The 17,435-nt window shown below is 34.5% G+C and overlaps 1 protein-coding gene across 1 annotated transcript; it reads left to right on the top strand.

Moving 5' to 3' along the window:
• The first annotated feature begins 772 nt into the window (after positions 1–772).
• EIF2S3 (eukaryotic translation initiation factor 2 subunit gamma) lies at positions 773–16,087 on the top strand. Its single transcript, XM_074300910.1, has 12 exons — positions 773–915; positions 1,747–1,810; positions 4,188–4,315; positions 4,414–4,535; positions 5,207–5,301; positions 6,481–6,639; positions 7,873–8,007; positions 8,827–8,921; positions 9,295–9,439; positions 10,616–10,785; positions 11,894–12,066; positions 15,560–16,087. The coding sequence occupies exons 1-12, from the start codon at positions 847–849 to the stop codon at positions 15,621–15,623; spliced, it is 1,419 nt and encodes a 472-aa protein (XP_074157011.1). The 5' UTR covers positions 773–846; the 3' UTR covers positions 15,624–16,087.
• Positions 16,088–17,435: the final 1,348 nt, after the last annotated feature.

Raw genomic sequence — 17,435 nt, 5'->3', positions numbered from 1 at the left:
CCACTATTCCAGCAATAAACAAAGCTGATAAAAACCGAACAAATCCGCTTTAAAGAAATAAATGGTCGGCATGGACACTTTCATTTTTTTCCTCAAAAGAGGATCTGGGAATTTCATGCGTGCTAGTTTTGACTTTACTCCGGGCTGTTTTTTTCATCCACAGGGTAAGGATGAGGGCTTTCCTTTTTGCACACGCAGAGCCCATCTTCCAGCTCGAGACGCTTTACAGCCAAGGGTCGAGAAGTGGGTGCGGCAGGCTCCGCGAGCCGGAGAAAGCAGGTAGGGGTGCGGCCCAACTTTTCCCGCGACACCCGGACCCGAAGAAAAGAAACTAGAAACCGCCGGACTTCTCCAGAATGAAGCATGCTCCTCAGCCCGACCCCGCCCCTAAAAGCATGGAAATGAGGGAGTCTAGGGAAAGAGAAGCGAGCTACCCACGCGATGTAAATAGGGCGGACAGCGCCTTCCTTCATATCCTGTCCCCGCCCTTCTCTACTAGGCTCTGGGAACCGGATCCGGCAATCCACGACGGAAGCGGAAATTGCTTTTAGCCCCCTGCAGACACGCGCGCCTAATTGCATCACCTTCCGCTTCTCTGGGGCTTTTGCTAGGGCTGCCCAAGGATTTGCCTGTTCATATGTGAGGGCCCAGGGCAGTCAGAGCCTGATTTCCCTACATTTTCTGCCTGGTAAGCAGTCCACAAAGTGCTGCATTCGAACCCTGAGAAACCTTGAATGGCGACGACTTTCTCTTCGTCTAGTCTTGAGGTCTTGCCCGCTCTTCATATAAAGGGGCTTGCGCGGGGTCAGGCGGCCCCTGGGGCAACCTACTTCCTTTTTGAGCAAGATGGCGGGCGACGAGCCGGGAGTGACTCTGGGGCAGCCCCATCTGTCTCGCCAGGATCTGACCACCTTGGTGAGTCTGCTTTCTGACCCGAGCGTTCGCACAGTTCTGGATTTGGGGGAGACCCGACGAGCGTATGTTCGTGTGATGGCGGGTGGGACCGGGGTGCAGGGCGGCGGAGTTGGGGACAAGGCGGCGCCCGCTCTGGCAGGGGCAACCCGGGAGCCGGGTATCCGGCCTGCGCTTGCGCCAGGCCGGTGGAGAGCCGGGGACCGTACGGAGTGCTGGTGAGGCTAGGGGTGTATGTGCGCTCCCCGGAGCTGAGCGGCTGCAGAGGCTGAACTTGGGCAGCTCCTGGAGCTGAGGGCGGGGAACGTGCAGCTTTACTTGGAGGTGGCGGCAGCTGCTGCTGGCCCGGGAGGTTTGGGGGGTGGGGTTGTGGGGTCCCAGTGCTCCCCCAGTGCTCTGCATTGAGCTCGAGGTCTCCAGGTATTTTGCAGCAAGCACTATTTGGATGAGGAAATGTGTCTGTAGCTCAAGTGAGCATTTGAGAGTGATGGGAAGTGACAATCTATAAGCATTTACTAAGCTCCTATGTGCCAGGCCCCTGCTAAGCAATGGGGAAACAAAAGAGGCCTCAATCTCAAGCAGCTTACAGTGTAAAGGAGTGTTGGGGACAACATGCAAGCAAACACAGTACAAATTGTAAACCAGAGAAATTGGAAATAATAAAGAGAAATGAGTCTAGAATTAAAGGGGGGGGAGGTTCAGAAAAAGTTTCCTGTACAAGATGAGATTTTAGCTGAGGTTTGAAAAAAGGTAGGAAGAAGGTGGGGATTGATAATTCACTTTTGCTAAGTAGCATTTTACAAATTGATTAAATTGTAAAGTGCTTCCTCACAGGATGTTACCAAGTTGACTCCGCTTTCACATGAAGTTATCAGCAGACAAGCCACAATCAATATAGGTAAGATTAAGTAATTGTTAAAAGAGTACTAGTGGAATCAGGAGTTCTAGATTCTATCTACGATATATGATCTTCAACAAATCATTTAAGTGCTCTTAAACTGATGTTTTCTCATCAGTCAAATGGAACACTTATTTGACAGATAATTATGGAGCACTAATCTTGTGTCTATGATGGTTGCAGAGAAATATGATGACTAACTTCTTGAATAGTCTTGGTTGTGTTTTGTATTGTACTTTTATGTACAATTGTCTGTCTTCCTACAATATTATAAATTTTCCAGGGATCATATTCCATTTAAACTTCCTCTCAGTACTTCCAACAGAGCTTGTACACACTGGATTGTTACTGTATGTTGAATATAATTTCTCGACCCAGGGAGGTTGTAGTTGAAAAGGCAAGGCTAACCCAACAAAAGTTAACAATACTCTCATATTTTATATTAGCGTTGGATTGATTTTGAAGAAGAGTAGTAACAGTTTCCTTATCATTTTATCACAGTATGCATTATGGGTATTAATTGTGAGTAACTAGCAAGCATTTATTGTCTGCTATATGCAAGACACTAAGCAAGGTACTGGAGGTACAAAGGTAAAATTAAAATTGTCCCTGCTCTAAAGGTTACATCAGAGAGGCAACATGTACACACAAAAGTATATATACAAAATAAAAGGCAATTTTGAGGGAAAGAACTGGCAGATCGGAGAATCAGAAAAGTTCTTGTCTAAGAAATAGCACTAGAGCTGAATTTTGAAGGAAACCAAGTAAAAGAGGCAGGATAAGAAGAGAGTACATCCTAGGTAGATGTAGGAGATAGAATTAATTTTGTGAATAGCAAGATTGTAAAGTTCATGAAGGTAGAAAAATGAACAAGTAAAATAAGGTAAGCATAAGCAATAAATAAGCCTAAATTGTGAAACTTACTAATTAGAGGGTTATATTCATTATGAAAAAATTGATGCTTTTAAAATTGGTATATGTGAAAAAATGATAGTTGGTATTTCTAAAGCTTTAAAGTTAGTAAGATGTTTCATATGTGTCATCATTTTCATGATAACCCCTTGAGAAGCAATATTAGTATAATTGTCATCTTTTTATAGAACAAAGTTAGAAAGAATAAAAGATTTGAACCAAGACAAGTATGTTATCTTGTAATTCCTAAAAGTCCTCTCTGGTTGTTTTGAGGATAGTACTTAAACAAGTACTTTCATGTGGGATAGATGCACTTCAGCATTAGAGAACAGTGCTCTTAAACTTCTTGATTTTTTAAATAAGCAAATTTAGTGAAATTTTTTTACTCATTTTGTTGTGTACTTATGTGTATGTATGTAGTCACTATGTTATCCAAGAATAAAGTACAAGTTTTGATCTCTTAATTTTGTGAGACTGAAAAGGGGATCTTTGACTATGGCTTTCTTGGTCTGCAGGTTGTCTTGAACTGAGCATTATAATTTTTAGTTTATAGAACTACCATTTTTCCTTTTCCTCCTCACATCCCTTTTCTTTTCCAGAGACAGCATGATGTAAAGGGTACTTAACTTAGTTGGGACACCTAGGTTCTCTTCTCAGATGTGTAATTGACTTGTAGAATTCACTGCTCTCTAGAGCTCATTGTTCTCATTTGTAAAATAGTCTGTGATAATTTTGAATTGGATTGAATAGTTAACAGGTTTTCAATGTAATTTCTTTAAAAATAATAATAACATTCCCAGCTAGTAATTCTTTTGAAATATCTTCAAAACTATGAGTAAAGAGTCCCCTTGTAGCATACAATTTATTTACAAGCTTTCATTTCTGTTGGGGCTTTTTATATAGCTTCATGATTCTGTTGTACCTTTAAAAAGCTTGTTGTATTTAGTGTGTTGATTACTAAATGGTAGTCAATAATATTGTTTGAAAGGAATATGTTTTATGATTTAGTGGCAAAATTTAGTGGACTAGAGATCATCTAGTCCAATCCCTTCATTTTACAGATAAGGAAAATTAAGATTGAGAGACATTAAGTAAATTGTCTACCTTCATGCAAGTATTGTGAATGCTAATTTATAAAGAGGTATTTTAAAAAATGTTCCCAGAGGTCTTTAGAGACATTGTAGTTTTAAATGTACTTAAGTATCATTTCTGTGGCAAATTTCCTAAAAGATGTGTCTTTCACTTAATGTTCTGTAGTGTGGAGGATGTATTTTGAGTAGTTGATCAGTTCATTGGGAACATAATTTAGATGTGTGTTATATTTATTTTAAAACAAAACTGTGGGTATAAAATATGTAATACAAAATTATGACAAATAGCACAAATTACCAATTTGTAATAACAGGTTTATCAAAGATACTTTTGTTTAACTGGTTCTAATTTGATCATTTGTTTTTGATTATAGGTACAATTGGCCATGTAGCACATGGAAAGTCAACAGTAGTAAAAGCTATTTCTGGAGTTCACACTGTGCGATTCAAAAATGAGCTGGAAAGAAATATTACCATTAAGTTGGGTTATGCTAACGCTAAGGTTAGTTGTTTAATGTTAGAAAAAGAAAAAAAAATTACCTTACATTTTCAAGATGTGTAAATGTATAACTTTTGAGACTCTTTCCATTGAAATTTTAGATTTACAAACTTGATGACCCAAGTTGTTCTCGGCCAGAATGTTACAGATCTTGTGGAAGTAGCACACCTGATGAATTTCCTACAGATATTCCAGGAACTAAAGGAAACTTCAAATTAGTCAGGTGATCAATCTGATTTTTTTGTGTGTGTATGTTTACATTTCATGCTTTGTTGTCTTTTAGGTCATTTTAAAAAAACTAAAAAGTTTGGCAGTGATTATTTAAATCATATATTGATGAAGATAAAAATGTATTCCTGAAAACATTGGAATCACAGATAGTTGTAAAAATTGCTCTGGACAGTAGCAGTTCAGAGTGGTTATCTTAATGAATGAATATAAAAGGTCATTTTGAAATCCCAGCCTTCACCTTGTTTGTTATAAGTTGTGAGGCTTGGACATATTATTCATCTTTTTAACCCTCAGTTTCTCATTTGTCAGCATAATTTTTTTAGTGCCTCTCTCACCAAGATTGATGTAATAATTATGAGTGTTATCATTCATAATTGTAATTCAAACATTGACTATAATGATTTAAGACAAATGTATTAATGCTTGAAGTGCCATAAAGAATTTTTAATTATTTTTAAAGCAGTTTGTTTTTTAATAGAAATGTGTAGCTTAATAGTAGAATATTACCTATCCTCTTCTTTTGTTCTGTTTGGGTTTGAGAATATTTCAGAATTTGTTGTGCTGTAATATAAATTATTTCACAAGTGATTTAACCTTTGTAAAATGATATATTTTTTACATGTTGTCTTTGATGTTTACTTCTCCCCTCCCCCCAATTACTAGACATGTCTCTTTTGTGGATTGTCCTGGCCACGATATTTTGATGGCTACCATGTTGAACGGTGCAGCAGTCATGGATGCAGCTCTACTGTTAATAGGTAAATAGAGCATAAAAAATTAAGTGCATGAGAAATCCATTTTATGCTATTAAAGTAAACACAAATTATTAGGGGGTTATCTAACTTCTTCAGTTTGAAGTCAGGAGAGTGATTTTGTCACAGATGGTGATGGTACAGATTAAAATCTAATCTGCTATAACAAATTCAAGAAACATTTATTGAGTTTCTAATAAGAACCCGGCACTTCACTAGATGCTGGGGATATTAAGAAAAAACAAGATCATCCTTCTTCAAAGATTTATATTGTACTGGAGGGAAATAGTATAGACACAAATAAGTATGCACAGGATAAAGACAGAATCATAAAGTAGGAGAAAACTAGTAATTGGGGGAAAGGGGTGGGAGGAAAAAAGACCTATAGGAGGTGGTATCTGAGTTGTGTCTTTAAAGCAATAGGATAGGAAGGTTAATTTATTCCAAAAAAGAATTTAATTTATATATCGGAGTTGACTTGGAGTTTGCCAAAGTGTTTCTACCAAAAGTTACTTTGAAACATCTCATAAGTTACTACAATTTCTAATACAAACACTGGCTATCTTTTGCTTCAGTACTACTTTGTATGTACTGTTAGAAATGTAAGTTTGTTAATGATTATGCCAAAGAAGCCAATGCTGAAGTATCTTTGTATGCAATATCACCTACTCACAGAAAGATTGGAGTAGTAAAGGGGAGATAAACTACATGATAGTTCAGAAACATCACTTTCACCTAGCAAAGGCAGTTTCAGATTTAGAGAACTTTTATTCAAAAGGAAAAATCATGACTCTACATAAGCAGTCAAGTAATTTCTCGAATGATTTTTGCCTTTTAACATACTTCAGCACAAAATGTCAAATGAAGGGGTTGGGAGGGGCTTGTCATTTTCTGGCTTAGACTAGAAGAGTATTCGTACTCAAGATACTTTATCTAGAATAATATTTGGAGAAGTATTTAGGATATTTTGATATTTTTTTATTCCACTGACAGCAAAATAGACAAATTACTATGGACTTCATAATCTTTAAATTGTATCTTAGGATAGAGTTAGTCTGTGTTGGAAGAAGTATGTAGTGATTAAATTTTGTGTGCTGCCAGTAAGAAAGAGTATTTTTAAGTGAATACTAGGGGAAACATTGATAGGTAGATGCTTACTCATCTTTTTTATTCTCTTCTATGTAGCTGGTAATGAGTCTTGTCCTCAGCCTCAGACTTCTGAGCACCTAGCTGCCATAGAAATCATGAAATTGAAACACATTCTGATTCTACAGAATAAGATTGATTTGGTGAAAGAAAGTCAGGCTAAGGAACAATATGAACAGATCCTTGCATTTGTACAAGGTAAGTAGCTATATAGCAGGCAGCAAGTTAGTATTAAATACTGTATTTGCGAAATTTCCATATTAATATGCACATATACTTCAAAATATTAAGTAAAATTTTTATAAAGGTAGCAAAAACTGAACAAAGTCATAAGTTCCAACCCTCATTTCTGTATCTAACCCTTTTGTCACCTGACAAGCAGTAACACCAAGTATGCTTTTTAAAAAATTTGTTGTGTTAAAGTATTTAATAGCCAATTCTTATGTAAAGAGGGTCACCTGATTTGCAGTGAAAAACACTGAATTTGAAGTTTGAAGACACGGGTTTAGATCTTAGATCTCTGACTTTCTGCAAGTCACCTAAGATTACTGGCCTTAAATTTGTTGTTCAGTTGTCTTTCGGTCCTGTATGACTTTTTGTGTTCCTTTTTGGGGTTTTCATGGCAAAGATACTAGAGTAATTTGCCATTTCCTTTTCCCACTTGTTTTACGTAAGGAACTGAGACTGACCCAGGGCCACACAGCTGTTAAGTATTTGAGACCAAATTTGAACTCAGGAAGAGGAGTCTTCCTGATTCCAAGCCCAGTGCTCTATCCACTGTCACCTAGCTTCCCTAATCTTTATTTATTCATCTTTAAAATTGGGGTTTTCTAAATCTCCTAAACTTAAATCCACAATTTTGGGATTCTAATCTTTGATTCTTTTTCATTTATGGATGGAGAAAATATAGTTAATTTTAAGTATTTTATTTTTTTTTTCCTAGTTTAGCTCCCAAGAAAACTAGAATGGATTATTTGTTATAAGCCCAGTTGGGTCATAAAAAAAAATTGAACACATCATCTCTGTAAAATTACCATCTTTCTCATTCAGGCATAGTACCTGAAAGACTTGTTTGGCATATGTATATTGCAGGTCAGACACATGTGGAAGCAGTCTTTTAATTAGTAGAGTCTATAATTTCATTTTGACATTTATTGCAGAATTAATTACATAGACTAGGATTCAACCAATCATGACTTGGCTTCTCTGGTAGACGTTTTATCTACTTTGTAGGAATGTTAAGTATTTTTATAATCTTCTGTGCAAGAAATTTCTAACTTTTCTAGGCAAAAATTATCCATGCTCATCCAAAATTTGTATAAGCCTGCTGAATTACTTTTTTTTTAAAGTACTTTTAACTGTCACATAAAACATCTAACAGTATAGTTCTATAAAACTAAATTTTGAATCTTTCAATATTTGGTTGACCAGGTACAGTTGCAGAGGGAGCTCCTATTATTCCAATTTCTGCTCAGCTGAAGTATAACATTGAAGTTGTTTGTGAATACATAGTAAAGAAAATTCCAGTACCCCCACGAGACTTTACTTCAGAACCTAGACTTATTGGTAAGTTTATAAGTTGATGTCATGCATTTTGTTTGACACCTCTTTTCTACCTTTATCTCCCCATAATTCAGTTCTAAGGATTTTTGCTATCTGTGTGAATGTGGTCCACTAATAAAATTGCAGACCTCTCTTTATGCTAGTTGCCATAGTCCCCCCAAATTCATTACTTGATCCAATCCTTTAATGAGACCAGACTTATTGAAGCTAATACTCAGATGCCACAAATAAAGTTTTAAATCTTCAGCATTATACTTTTGAAGTTAATTAGCCATTGCTAATTTTTTTGACCTTTAAAAATGTATGGTCACCACACCAAGATCAGGCAGTCAAATAGGATTTCAGTGGTGATAGTTCCTTATAGATAGACATAAAAATATAGATATTTTGAGTGGATCTTGTGAACGTAAACGAATTAATAATACAAGACAATTTGAAATTTTAACAAAAGAAAGGAGTTAGAAAATCCAAATTTAAGAGAGCTTTTAGAATTGATTGTCATATAATACTGCTTGACCAAATTCTGAGAAATAGCGGGACAATATTATGGGAGTATATCTAACACAGGAGCACTATTTTAAAACTTTCAAACAATCTATTAAGAAAAGCTTTCACCTCACTTTCCCCATGATTTTAAGTTTTTTAATACCAGTATTTAGCCAGTAATCCACAACATCTATTTTTCAAATCTATTATTTAAAAATGATGAAACATGTATCTAATGAAATGCCACGTGTCTATAATTTTGGAAAAGTTAATCTGACATTCAGTGAAAGTCTTAAAATACCACAATGGTTCTTAATGACTTTATGTCCTTTTTAGTTATTCGGTCTTTTGACGTCAACAAGCCTGGTTGTGAAGTTGATGACCTTAAGGGTGGTGTGGCCGGTGGTAGTATTCTCAAAGGAGTGTTAAAGGTAATCTTTTCTTAAAGATTAAAAAAAATCCACCTCACCAAAACAATCATGTTCTTTTCCTCTGATCCCCTCCCCCCCAAAAAAGAGCAAAAAAGATATAAATATGAAGAATGAACTTAGTATTTTAATATCATAAGCTGTCACATGTTTATAAATTCTAAATTCAATTTATATTGGTACAATATATTGTGCTTTTGTGATCTTGCTGCATCTAATTCAGTGTTTTGGCATATATTTGCTATTGGTTTTAATTTTGAAAATAATGTTTATATCCAACTCATTTAAAAAAAAATCCTAAATTATAGCAAACTACTTGAAATAGTGAAGGTCTATGTTACTACATGCTTCTCATGAACTTATTACTTCTTTCTAGGTGGGTCAGGAGTTGGAGGTCAGGCCTGGCATTGTCTCTAAAGATAGTGAAGGGAAACTCATGTGTAAGCCAATCTTTTCCAAAATTGTATCACTTTTTGCAGAACATAATGATCTTCAGTATGCTGCTCCTGGAGGCCTTATTGGTAAGGATTTTATTTTCTGAAAATTATTAGATTCCTAGTAAAACAGGGTAGAAATATAATGTCCTTTGTGCAAGAAGGAACCTTTAAGTTGTAAAATCTTGATTTTTTTCAAACTATAGAGAGTTTTTAAGGGGAAAAGCTCATTAACGATCATTTTTAAAAATTTAATTTTAAAGTAAAAAATGAAAAATCTTAGTATACATTTTAAAAATTAATCTGTAGGAAGTAAATTTTGTATTTGGAACAGTAGATTTAACAATGTGGTATATGGTATTTATGTGGTAAATGCCTAAATGTATCACTTAGTCCTGTCATATTGTATTTGTACTAGAATAGCAGATGTGAGGATTGGTAAAAGAAAAGCTTTTTAAAAAGCTTAAAAAAAAATCCATTGTCTGATTTGTTTAAGGATTGATAAAAGTTTATCTGCACTACTATCATTTGATTGCTATGGTACAAATGTACAACTAATCCTGGTGGAGGAATGCAGAAGTAGTGAGGATCATAGATGTAGATCTGGATGAATCCTTAAATGGTCATTAAATCCAACATCTGTTTTTACAGGGTAAATAGGACCCATCAATTTGAAACCTACCAAGGCTAATAATTCCAAACTTTTTTTAAGATCACTTTTGATGGTAGTTTTTAAATTTAATGTGGGAGAAAAGGGATTTTTAGCTAAGGATTTCACCCTTATTTTCCTTATCACAGATAATTAGTAGATAATTTTCTGTGGCTACATCATATATGCAAGGAAACATTTATACATAGTTTGATATATACAAGGAAACATTGCAGACTTATCTTTTGATTGCTTTTTTTTTTTTTTTTTTTTTTTTTAGGAATAGGAATGATACCTTCTAAAGGTGTAGGACATTGTAGCATCAAACTGCTAATTAATGCTTATCAGATTTAAGTGAATTTCCAAGTAACTTAGTTTATTATTATAATTTTTTTCCTATTTCAAGCTCTCACATTTGGGTCTTGTCCCCAATTCTTCCTTTGGTTATCTTAATTTATAAATTTTTTGAAAATTTCACAAATTATTTACTTTCTATCTAAAAATATTTCATGTTTTTTAAGAAAGCCAATTTTACAGTTTGTTACAATCTATAATTTTTGCAGCTATTTAAAGACTTAAGACTTCAACATAAAATATAATTCATTTTACCTTAGGTGTTGGTACAAAAATTGATCCAACTTTGTGCCGAGCTGACAGAATGGTTGGACAGGTTCTTGGCGCAGTTGGAGCACTGCCTGAAATCTTCACCGAATTGGAAATTTCCTATTTCCTACTTAGACGACTTTTAGGTGTGCGTACTGAAGGAGACAAAAAAGCAGCAAAGGTAAATATTGTAAAATGATTTGAGTTTTTTGTGAAACTTTACCAAAGAAACCATTTTAGTGCTGACAGCCTTATAAGTTACAAGGATCAAGAAAAGAAGCCAAGATTTGAGGCATATGATTATATTTTTAGAGGCAAAACTAACTATACAACTTTAAAGTATCTTTCTATACCTTCTACATGTTGTACTTGAGTTACATATTTTATATTGCCTATATTAGTATAGAAAAAAGAATTTGTGGAAAACCTAAATCTGGAGGTAGTGTTAAGGAGCATTGCCTTTTAAACCTTTGAGTTTGTTATATATTTTGATGTCATTTTAGTAAGTTATAAAACTAGAGACATTGTTTTTTTTATTACATTTTTAAAAATTAAATTTATAATTATAACTTTTTTTTGACTGTACATATGCATGGGTAATTTTTTACAACATTGTCTCTTGCATTCACTTCCATTCCGAATTTGCCCCTCCTTCCCTCCACCCCCTCCCCTAGATGGCAGGCAGTCTCATACATGTAAAATGTGTTATAATATATCCTAGATAAAATATATGTGTGCAGAATCGAATTTCTTGTTGCACAGGAAGAATTGGATTCAGAAGGTAAAAGTCACCTAGGAAGAAAAACAAAAATGCAAACAGTTTACACTCAATTCCCAGTGTTCCTTCTCTGGGTGTAGCTGATTCTGTCCATCATTGATCAATTGGAACTGAATTAGATCTTCTCTTTGATTAATCATTGTTTTAACAAGATTAATAAAGTATCATCTTTTATGCCTTCTGTTGCCCTTTACCTCCCATGAAACTTCTTCTAACTTTGAAGAAATTAGGTAATAGGACTGAATTTCATCTTTTAATGGAAGGGTCAGGTCCAATTGGCCAGTTCATTTGGGAGTTTTGTCTATATGTCTGTAGATTACATCCCAATATAATGAAAACTGTGCAACAGCACTTTTCAAGTCTTGATTACCATTTATTTCAAAAAATAACTTTGCAAGCTCCAGGACAATATTTATTGTAACTGAATTTGGTCTATAATAATAGATATTAATGTACTTTAAGAAGCTTTTTCTTATTTTTTTATTCCTCTTTGATTCTCTCCTTACTCTAGGTGCAAAAATTGTCCAAGAATGAAGTGCTCATGGTGAATATAGGCTCTTTGTCCACTGGAGGAAGAGTCAGTGCAGTAAAGGCTGATTTAGGCAAGATTGTTCTTACTAATCCTGTGTGCACAGAAATAGGAGAAAAAATTGCTCTTAGTCGAAGAGTTGAGAAACATTGGCGGTAAGTCACTCTGAAAATAAGTACATTCCTATCACCTCTATTTAAATCTTTACATTTAAACTTATTCAGACTTTAATCTTTGTATCCTACTACTTACTGGGTATAATATCATTATCTTAAATCTTTCCCAAACTAGTTTCCTAACTTTTTGTCATGAGTGTCACAATTTTTTGGTCATACATCTTCAAGATTTTCTCATTCTTTCTCATTTTTAAAAAATTTTTTGGTTTTATTTTTATTCTGAACTTAACAAACACCAAGTAGAATGGGTATTTGCATTTATATAGTGAGTCAGAAAATAAGAATTGGATAGTCTTTATCCTGTAGAGTATTGTTTTTCTTTTTAAGCACATGATAAAAACAACTGTCCTGCTTGCCTTTCTATTTTTTCCCTTCCATGAAAAAATTTTTTTTTCAGTGATCCTTGGTGGGTGGGAAGAAAGTTCTATCCTAATTTCCAATTTTGTCCTCCCCCTTATTCTTATAGTCATTTTTATTTCCACTTTTTTTTTGTAGTCAATTTCCAAATCTTGTCCCTACTTTAGCCTAGGCCTTCATTGCCAGTCTTATACATTTCCTTGAATTGTAACTCATTTTGTCATGCTATCTTTTATGGAGGGACCGTCCTTTTTTTTTTTTTTTTTTTTTTTTTTAGTAGCTTTTTATATACAAGATATATGCATAGGTAATTTTTTAGCATTGACAATTGCAAAATGTTTTGTTCCAACTTTTCCCCTCCTTCCCCCAGATGGCAGGTTGACCAATACATGTTAAAAATGTTAAGGTAAATACAATATATGTATACATGGGACTAGCCATCTAAAGCCTAATTCAGTTCAATAGTATCTTTTGTGTGTATAGCATTTTTAGGTTCTATGTGAGATACAAAGTTTAGCTAATACAGTATGATACTTATGATACTTTTTAGCCTATTAGGAAGATATTTCACATAAAAATAACATGAAAAGAGAAGATCAATGTTTTTAGATTTAGAATTAAAAGGGATCTTTGACACCAATCCACCCATTTTACAATAGAAACTGAGACAAAAGAGATTTAAGTGGTTTGTTCAGGAACACAGAGATCTGAAGAGCATTTAATTAGGATCAAAGAAAATTTCCAGAAGGAGATAATTTACTTCTTTTAAAGGACAAGGTAAAATTCAACTAATAAAAATGATTGCCTGAGGAGTAGCATTTCAGACTTGGGAACAGCCTGAGCTACAAGGAAGTACAGAATATATATAAATGATGAACATTGCAGCCAAAAGAAGTCTCTAAAAAAGATTATTTAGTCTAGCCTCCTTGTTTTGCATTGGAATATATGGAGACAGTGAATCTGATCCCATTTTGACCAGAGTGTAGAGCACTTGGAACAGAGTACTATGAAGTAAGATTAGAAAGAGAGGGCAGGACTGGATCCTAGATGGCTTTGAATGCCAAATGGGAGTTTGCACTACCATGTTCAATAAGGAACTCTGAAAGTTTGAACCGGAAGTGCTCACTGATCAGTACATAAAATAGCTCTCATAGCAGTGTTAAGAGTTGGAGACAGGAAAATCTCAGAAGACTTACTTCATTGTTTAGTGGAAATAGTATTTAATGTCCTCAGTGGTGGCAATAAGAATAGAAATGTGGAGATGAGTATTAGCAATATTTCAGACTTAATAAGGCTTGGTAACCTGGGACAATAGGAACATAATAAATACTTTATTTTTAAATGTGGGAAGCTATGTAACTATATACTACTCTCCCCTTTCCCCCAAAGCAATCAGGGTTAAGTGACTTGCTTAGGTTCACATAGCTAAGAAGTATTAAGTGTCTGAGGCTAGATTTGAACTCAGATCCTCCTGACGTCAGGGTCAGAATTAATTCAAAGGTCAGAATTAAAGCTACAGGATGGGAATCATCTTTATGAAAGGGGTTATTAAATATTTTCAAGAACCAGTTTATTTTATTTATATTTTTATAAATATAATCTCACTAATCTGCATTAATCTTTCATTTTGAATGCTGTACAGTAAGTATTAAAATCTCTGTATATCACTTTAGGTATAGTAGTGTGGAGTCGGATTTAATCTCAAAAATGAGGCAGAATTTTTGTGAAGAAGAAAATAATCCTTTTTGTGATATGGCCTGAAATCACTATTATTTTGTCCTTTTGTTTGATTATACTTTATTTATGATGGAGTGCATAATTCCCTTTTTTATGATAAAGTTTGATGTACCACATGTTGGAGTATATTTTTATTAGCCAGATTTCATAATACTGTATGACATGACTAATATGTGGAGTTGTGCTTGATTTTGTTGTTACAAGGGATGGTTGGGTTTTTTTTTTTTTGTTTTTTTTTTTGTTTTTTAATTTTGAGAGGGATATTAACGATAGTGATTCTCCCTTCTCTTCCTCTCTCCCCCTAAGAAGCAAAAGAGAATCAATGCAGCATTTTAAAGAGTAATGCACAGAAGGAAATTTAAAGGGAAATGCAGATAACAGGATAGCTTTGACACTAATGTGTTGAAATTAAGTCTCTTAATAATTTAGTGGTTTTACATATGATTCTTTTTTAATACAGAATGCTCTTATCTCCGTGTTTTATCAAGTACGAAATAACAAAATATTTAAAAGTACAATGTATTTTTCTCACTATATGCTCTTTTCTCTTTTTGCTGAGGCATTTGGGGTTAAGTGACTGGCCCAACATCACACAGCTAGTGTCTGAGGCCAGATTTGAACTCAGGTCCTTCTGACTTCAGGGCTGGTGTTTTATCCACTGTACCATCTAGCTTGCCCCCTATCCTTTCTCTTGATTGTTTACATTTATGTAGTGCAAGTGCTTTTGTCAGAACCACCCTATGTGTAAATAATGTAAGAATTATTATCCCTGTTTTGTGTTTGTCAAAGTTGAGGTTTAAATGGATTGTTTTATTCTAAAACCTGTGATTTTTTTTTTTTTTTTTTTTTTTTTTTTTTTTTTTACTGCATCACATATCAGAGTTTACAGAAGAAACCATAATCTGTTGTTCATCTGTGCATTGGATTTTCTGTTATCAGTGTTATCTTCTGCAGGAGGCCTTTCTCCAGCTAATAGGCCCTTCCTGAGACTTTGTATTTTGTGTGAACCTATTTATATAAATGACTACTGTCTGCCTCAGTGACTGGTATATAACAAATGTTTGATTAATATGTCAAGCACTTTTTAGATTTTAAAAGGCTATATAAAAATTATGGTTGATATATAGAAAAAATTACAACCTAGCTCTATTTTACCCATTAGTAACTCATTGTGGACATAGGGTTAATATTCTTCTGGAAATTATTTTTGTCTTACTAAATGAAATTTGGTCTTGGTAAATATTGTTTGCAGAGGTGGTTTGTTTATAAAAGAAATGAATTATGATGCATCAGGCACTTAGGTGGCCTGCTGTTTGTTGATTTTGTTATAGAAATGGATTCATCATTAGTTACTTTATGCTATATTTTCGTTTTGCAGTTTAATTGGCTGGGGTCAGATAAGAAGAGGAGTGACAATCAAGCCAACGGTAGATGATGACTAAAGAACTATCACTGAATGCCTAACTTTGGCTGAGGAAAGAGATTCCACTTAAATCTAGGGGTATATTTTCAGAGCAATAATGGGGAATTAATTTCACAGCTCGTTACATTTAGTGAATGCTGGATAGTTTTCTCATTTCTTGTGATGAAAATTTAACCTCTGGTATTAAAATACTAGTCAGTGTCTGCAATAAATGTAAAAATTGGCATAATGGTGGATTTGTTCCACATTTTAGCAGAAATTAATCATTCTCATACAACATGTCTAATTTATGCATCAGTGCAGGTTTGAAATTAAGATATGTTTACAACAGTCAAGACATCTTCACTGTAGTACATTTAACAAAACCTGTTTGAAATAAAATTTTTCTTATTTTTTCATTGTTCCTTTGCATAGCCCCAGGCCTCAAAAATTGTTTCAACAGTAAAATACTTAAAGGAAATAAAACTTTTTTTGAAGACCAGATTCCACTTTGCCCCATGATTTTTATTGTTTTTCCTCTGACACTGTATGTGGAATATATGTATAAATATACATATATATATATATAAAAGATAAATTGGCTTTAAAACAAAATTCCCATTTTTAAATAGGAGCTCCGTTATGATTAACTGAAATACTCCTGCTAGTCCAGAATGTATTTAAGTATATTCTATTATGAACTAGAATATGGTGCTTTTTAGGGCTTTTTTCCACTTAACCCTAATGGGTAAGTAACTATTGATCAGAAGGTAAAGAGACCCTTCTAACTAACTATGAAAGCATCCAGCTGAGTCTTCCCCTTGAAAGGAACATGATAATAGTATAATTTTAGCTCTTTGTAGCAAAAATTCCAGTCTTCCTAATGAGGTTTCTTTTTCAGTATAATCCTTTTAATAATTTTCTCTTGCTCTTTTCTACAATCTGTATGATTACCTCATTATGGTTGAGAAGCCATGTGGAGTAATAGTCATTTGGCTTTGGAGACCAGAAAGCCTAAGCATAATTCCTACTAGTGTCAATAAGTCACTATCTTCTCAGTGCCCCAGTCATCCCTTTAGAAAATATATTATAAATCACTAAAGGGAATTATAGGATTTCTCTGTATTGGTAAAATCACTGGTGGTATTCCTCCCCAAAATATTGACCTCATAGGAAGAAGAGGAGACACTTGATTTGCTATCCAATAATAAATGCCTTTTAACTCAGCCCATAACTAGCTTCAAATCTCATTTTTTAAATCTCTCAGCCACCCACCAAACTACGGCAGTAAAATAGGATCTCCGAAATGAGGAATGATAAAGAATCCCTTTGTTATGTGTAAGAAAAGTTGGCTCCTTTTGGATCTCTGAGGCAAGACTGGAAGCAAGAAACTAACTGGTAGGAGTTGGAAAGGTCAATTTAGGGAAGATAGAAAATTTTCTGACTCAGAAAAGTCAGGTTGAGTCATTTGTCCAAAGTCACCAGAGTGACAGACAGAGCCTGCCCAAATGATTCCAAATCCAGCATGTTGAAAGTCCAGTGTATCTCCCCTTCCCCCCCAAAATTTGCACAGATGAGTTCCCCTTTCCTCCAAATCATTAAGCAACTTGAGTATAAACCTAGAAGTGAGATCATTGAGTTTAAAAGTATTAAAGATTTAGTCTTTTTTTTTTTTTTTTTTTTTTTTTTTTTTGCATGATTTCAAATGAAGCCTCTCATACTTCCCCCCCCCTGAGGCAATTGGGATTAAGTGACTTACCCAGGGTCACACAGCTAGGCAGTGTTAAGTGTCTGAGGCCAGATTTGCAAGTCAGGTCCTGCTGAATTTAGGGCTGATGCTCTATCCACTGCA

This window comes from Sminthopsis crassicaudata, chromosome 3, assembly GCF_048593235.1.
Source record: "Sminthopsis crassicaudata isolate SCR6 chromosome 3, ASM4859323v1, whole genome shotgun sequence".
Lineage (NCBI taxonomy): Eukaryota > Metazoa > Chordata > Mammalia > Dasyuromorphia > Dasyuridae > Sminthopsis > Sminthopsis crassicaudata.
Note: the sequence above shows the minus strand (reverse complement) of the source record. Positions and strands in the feature narration are given on the sequence as shown.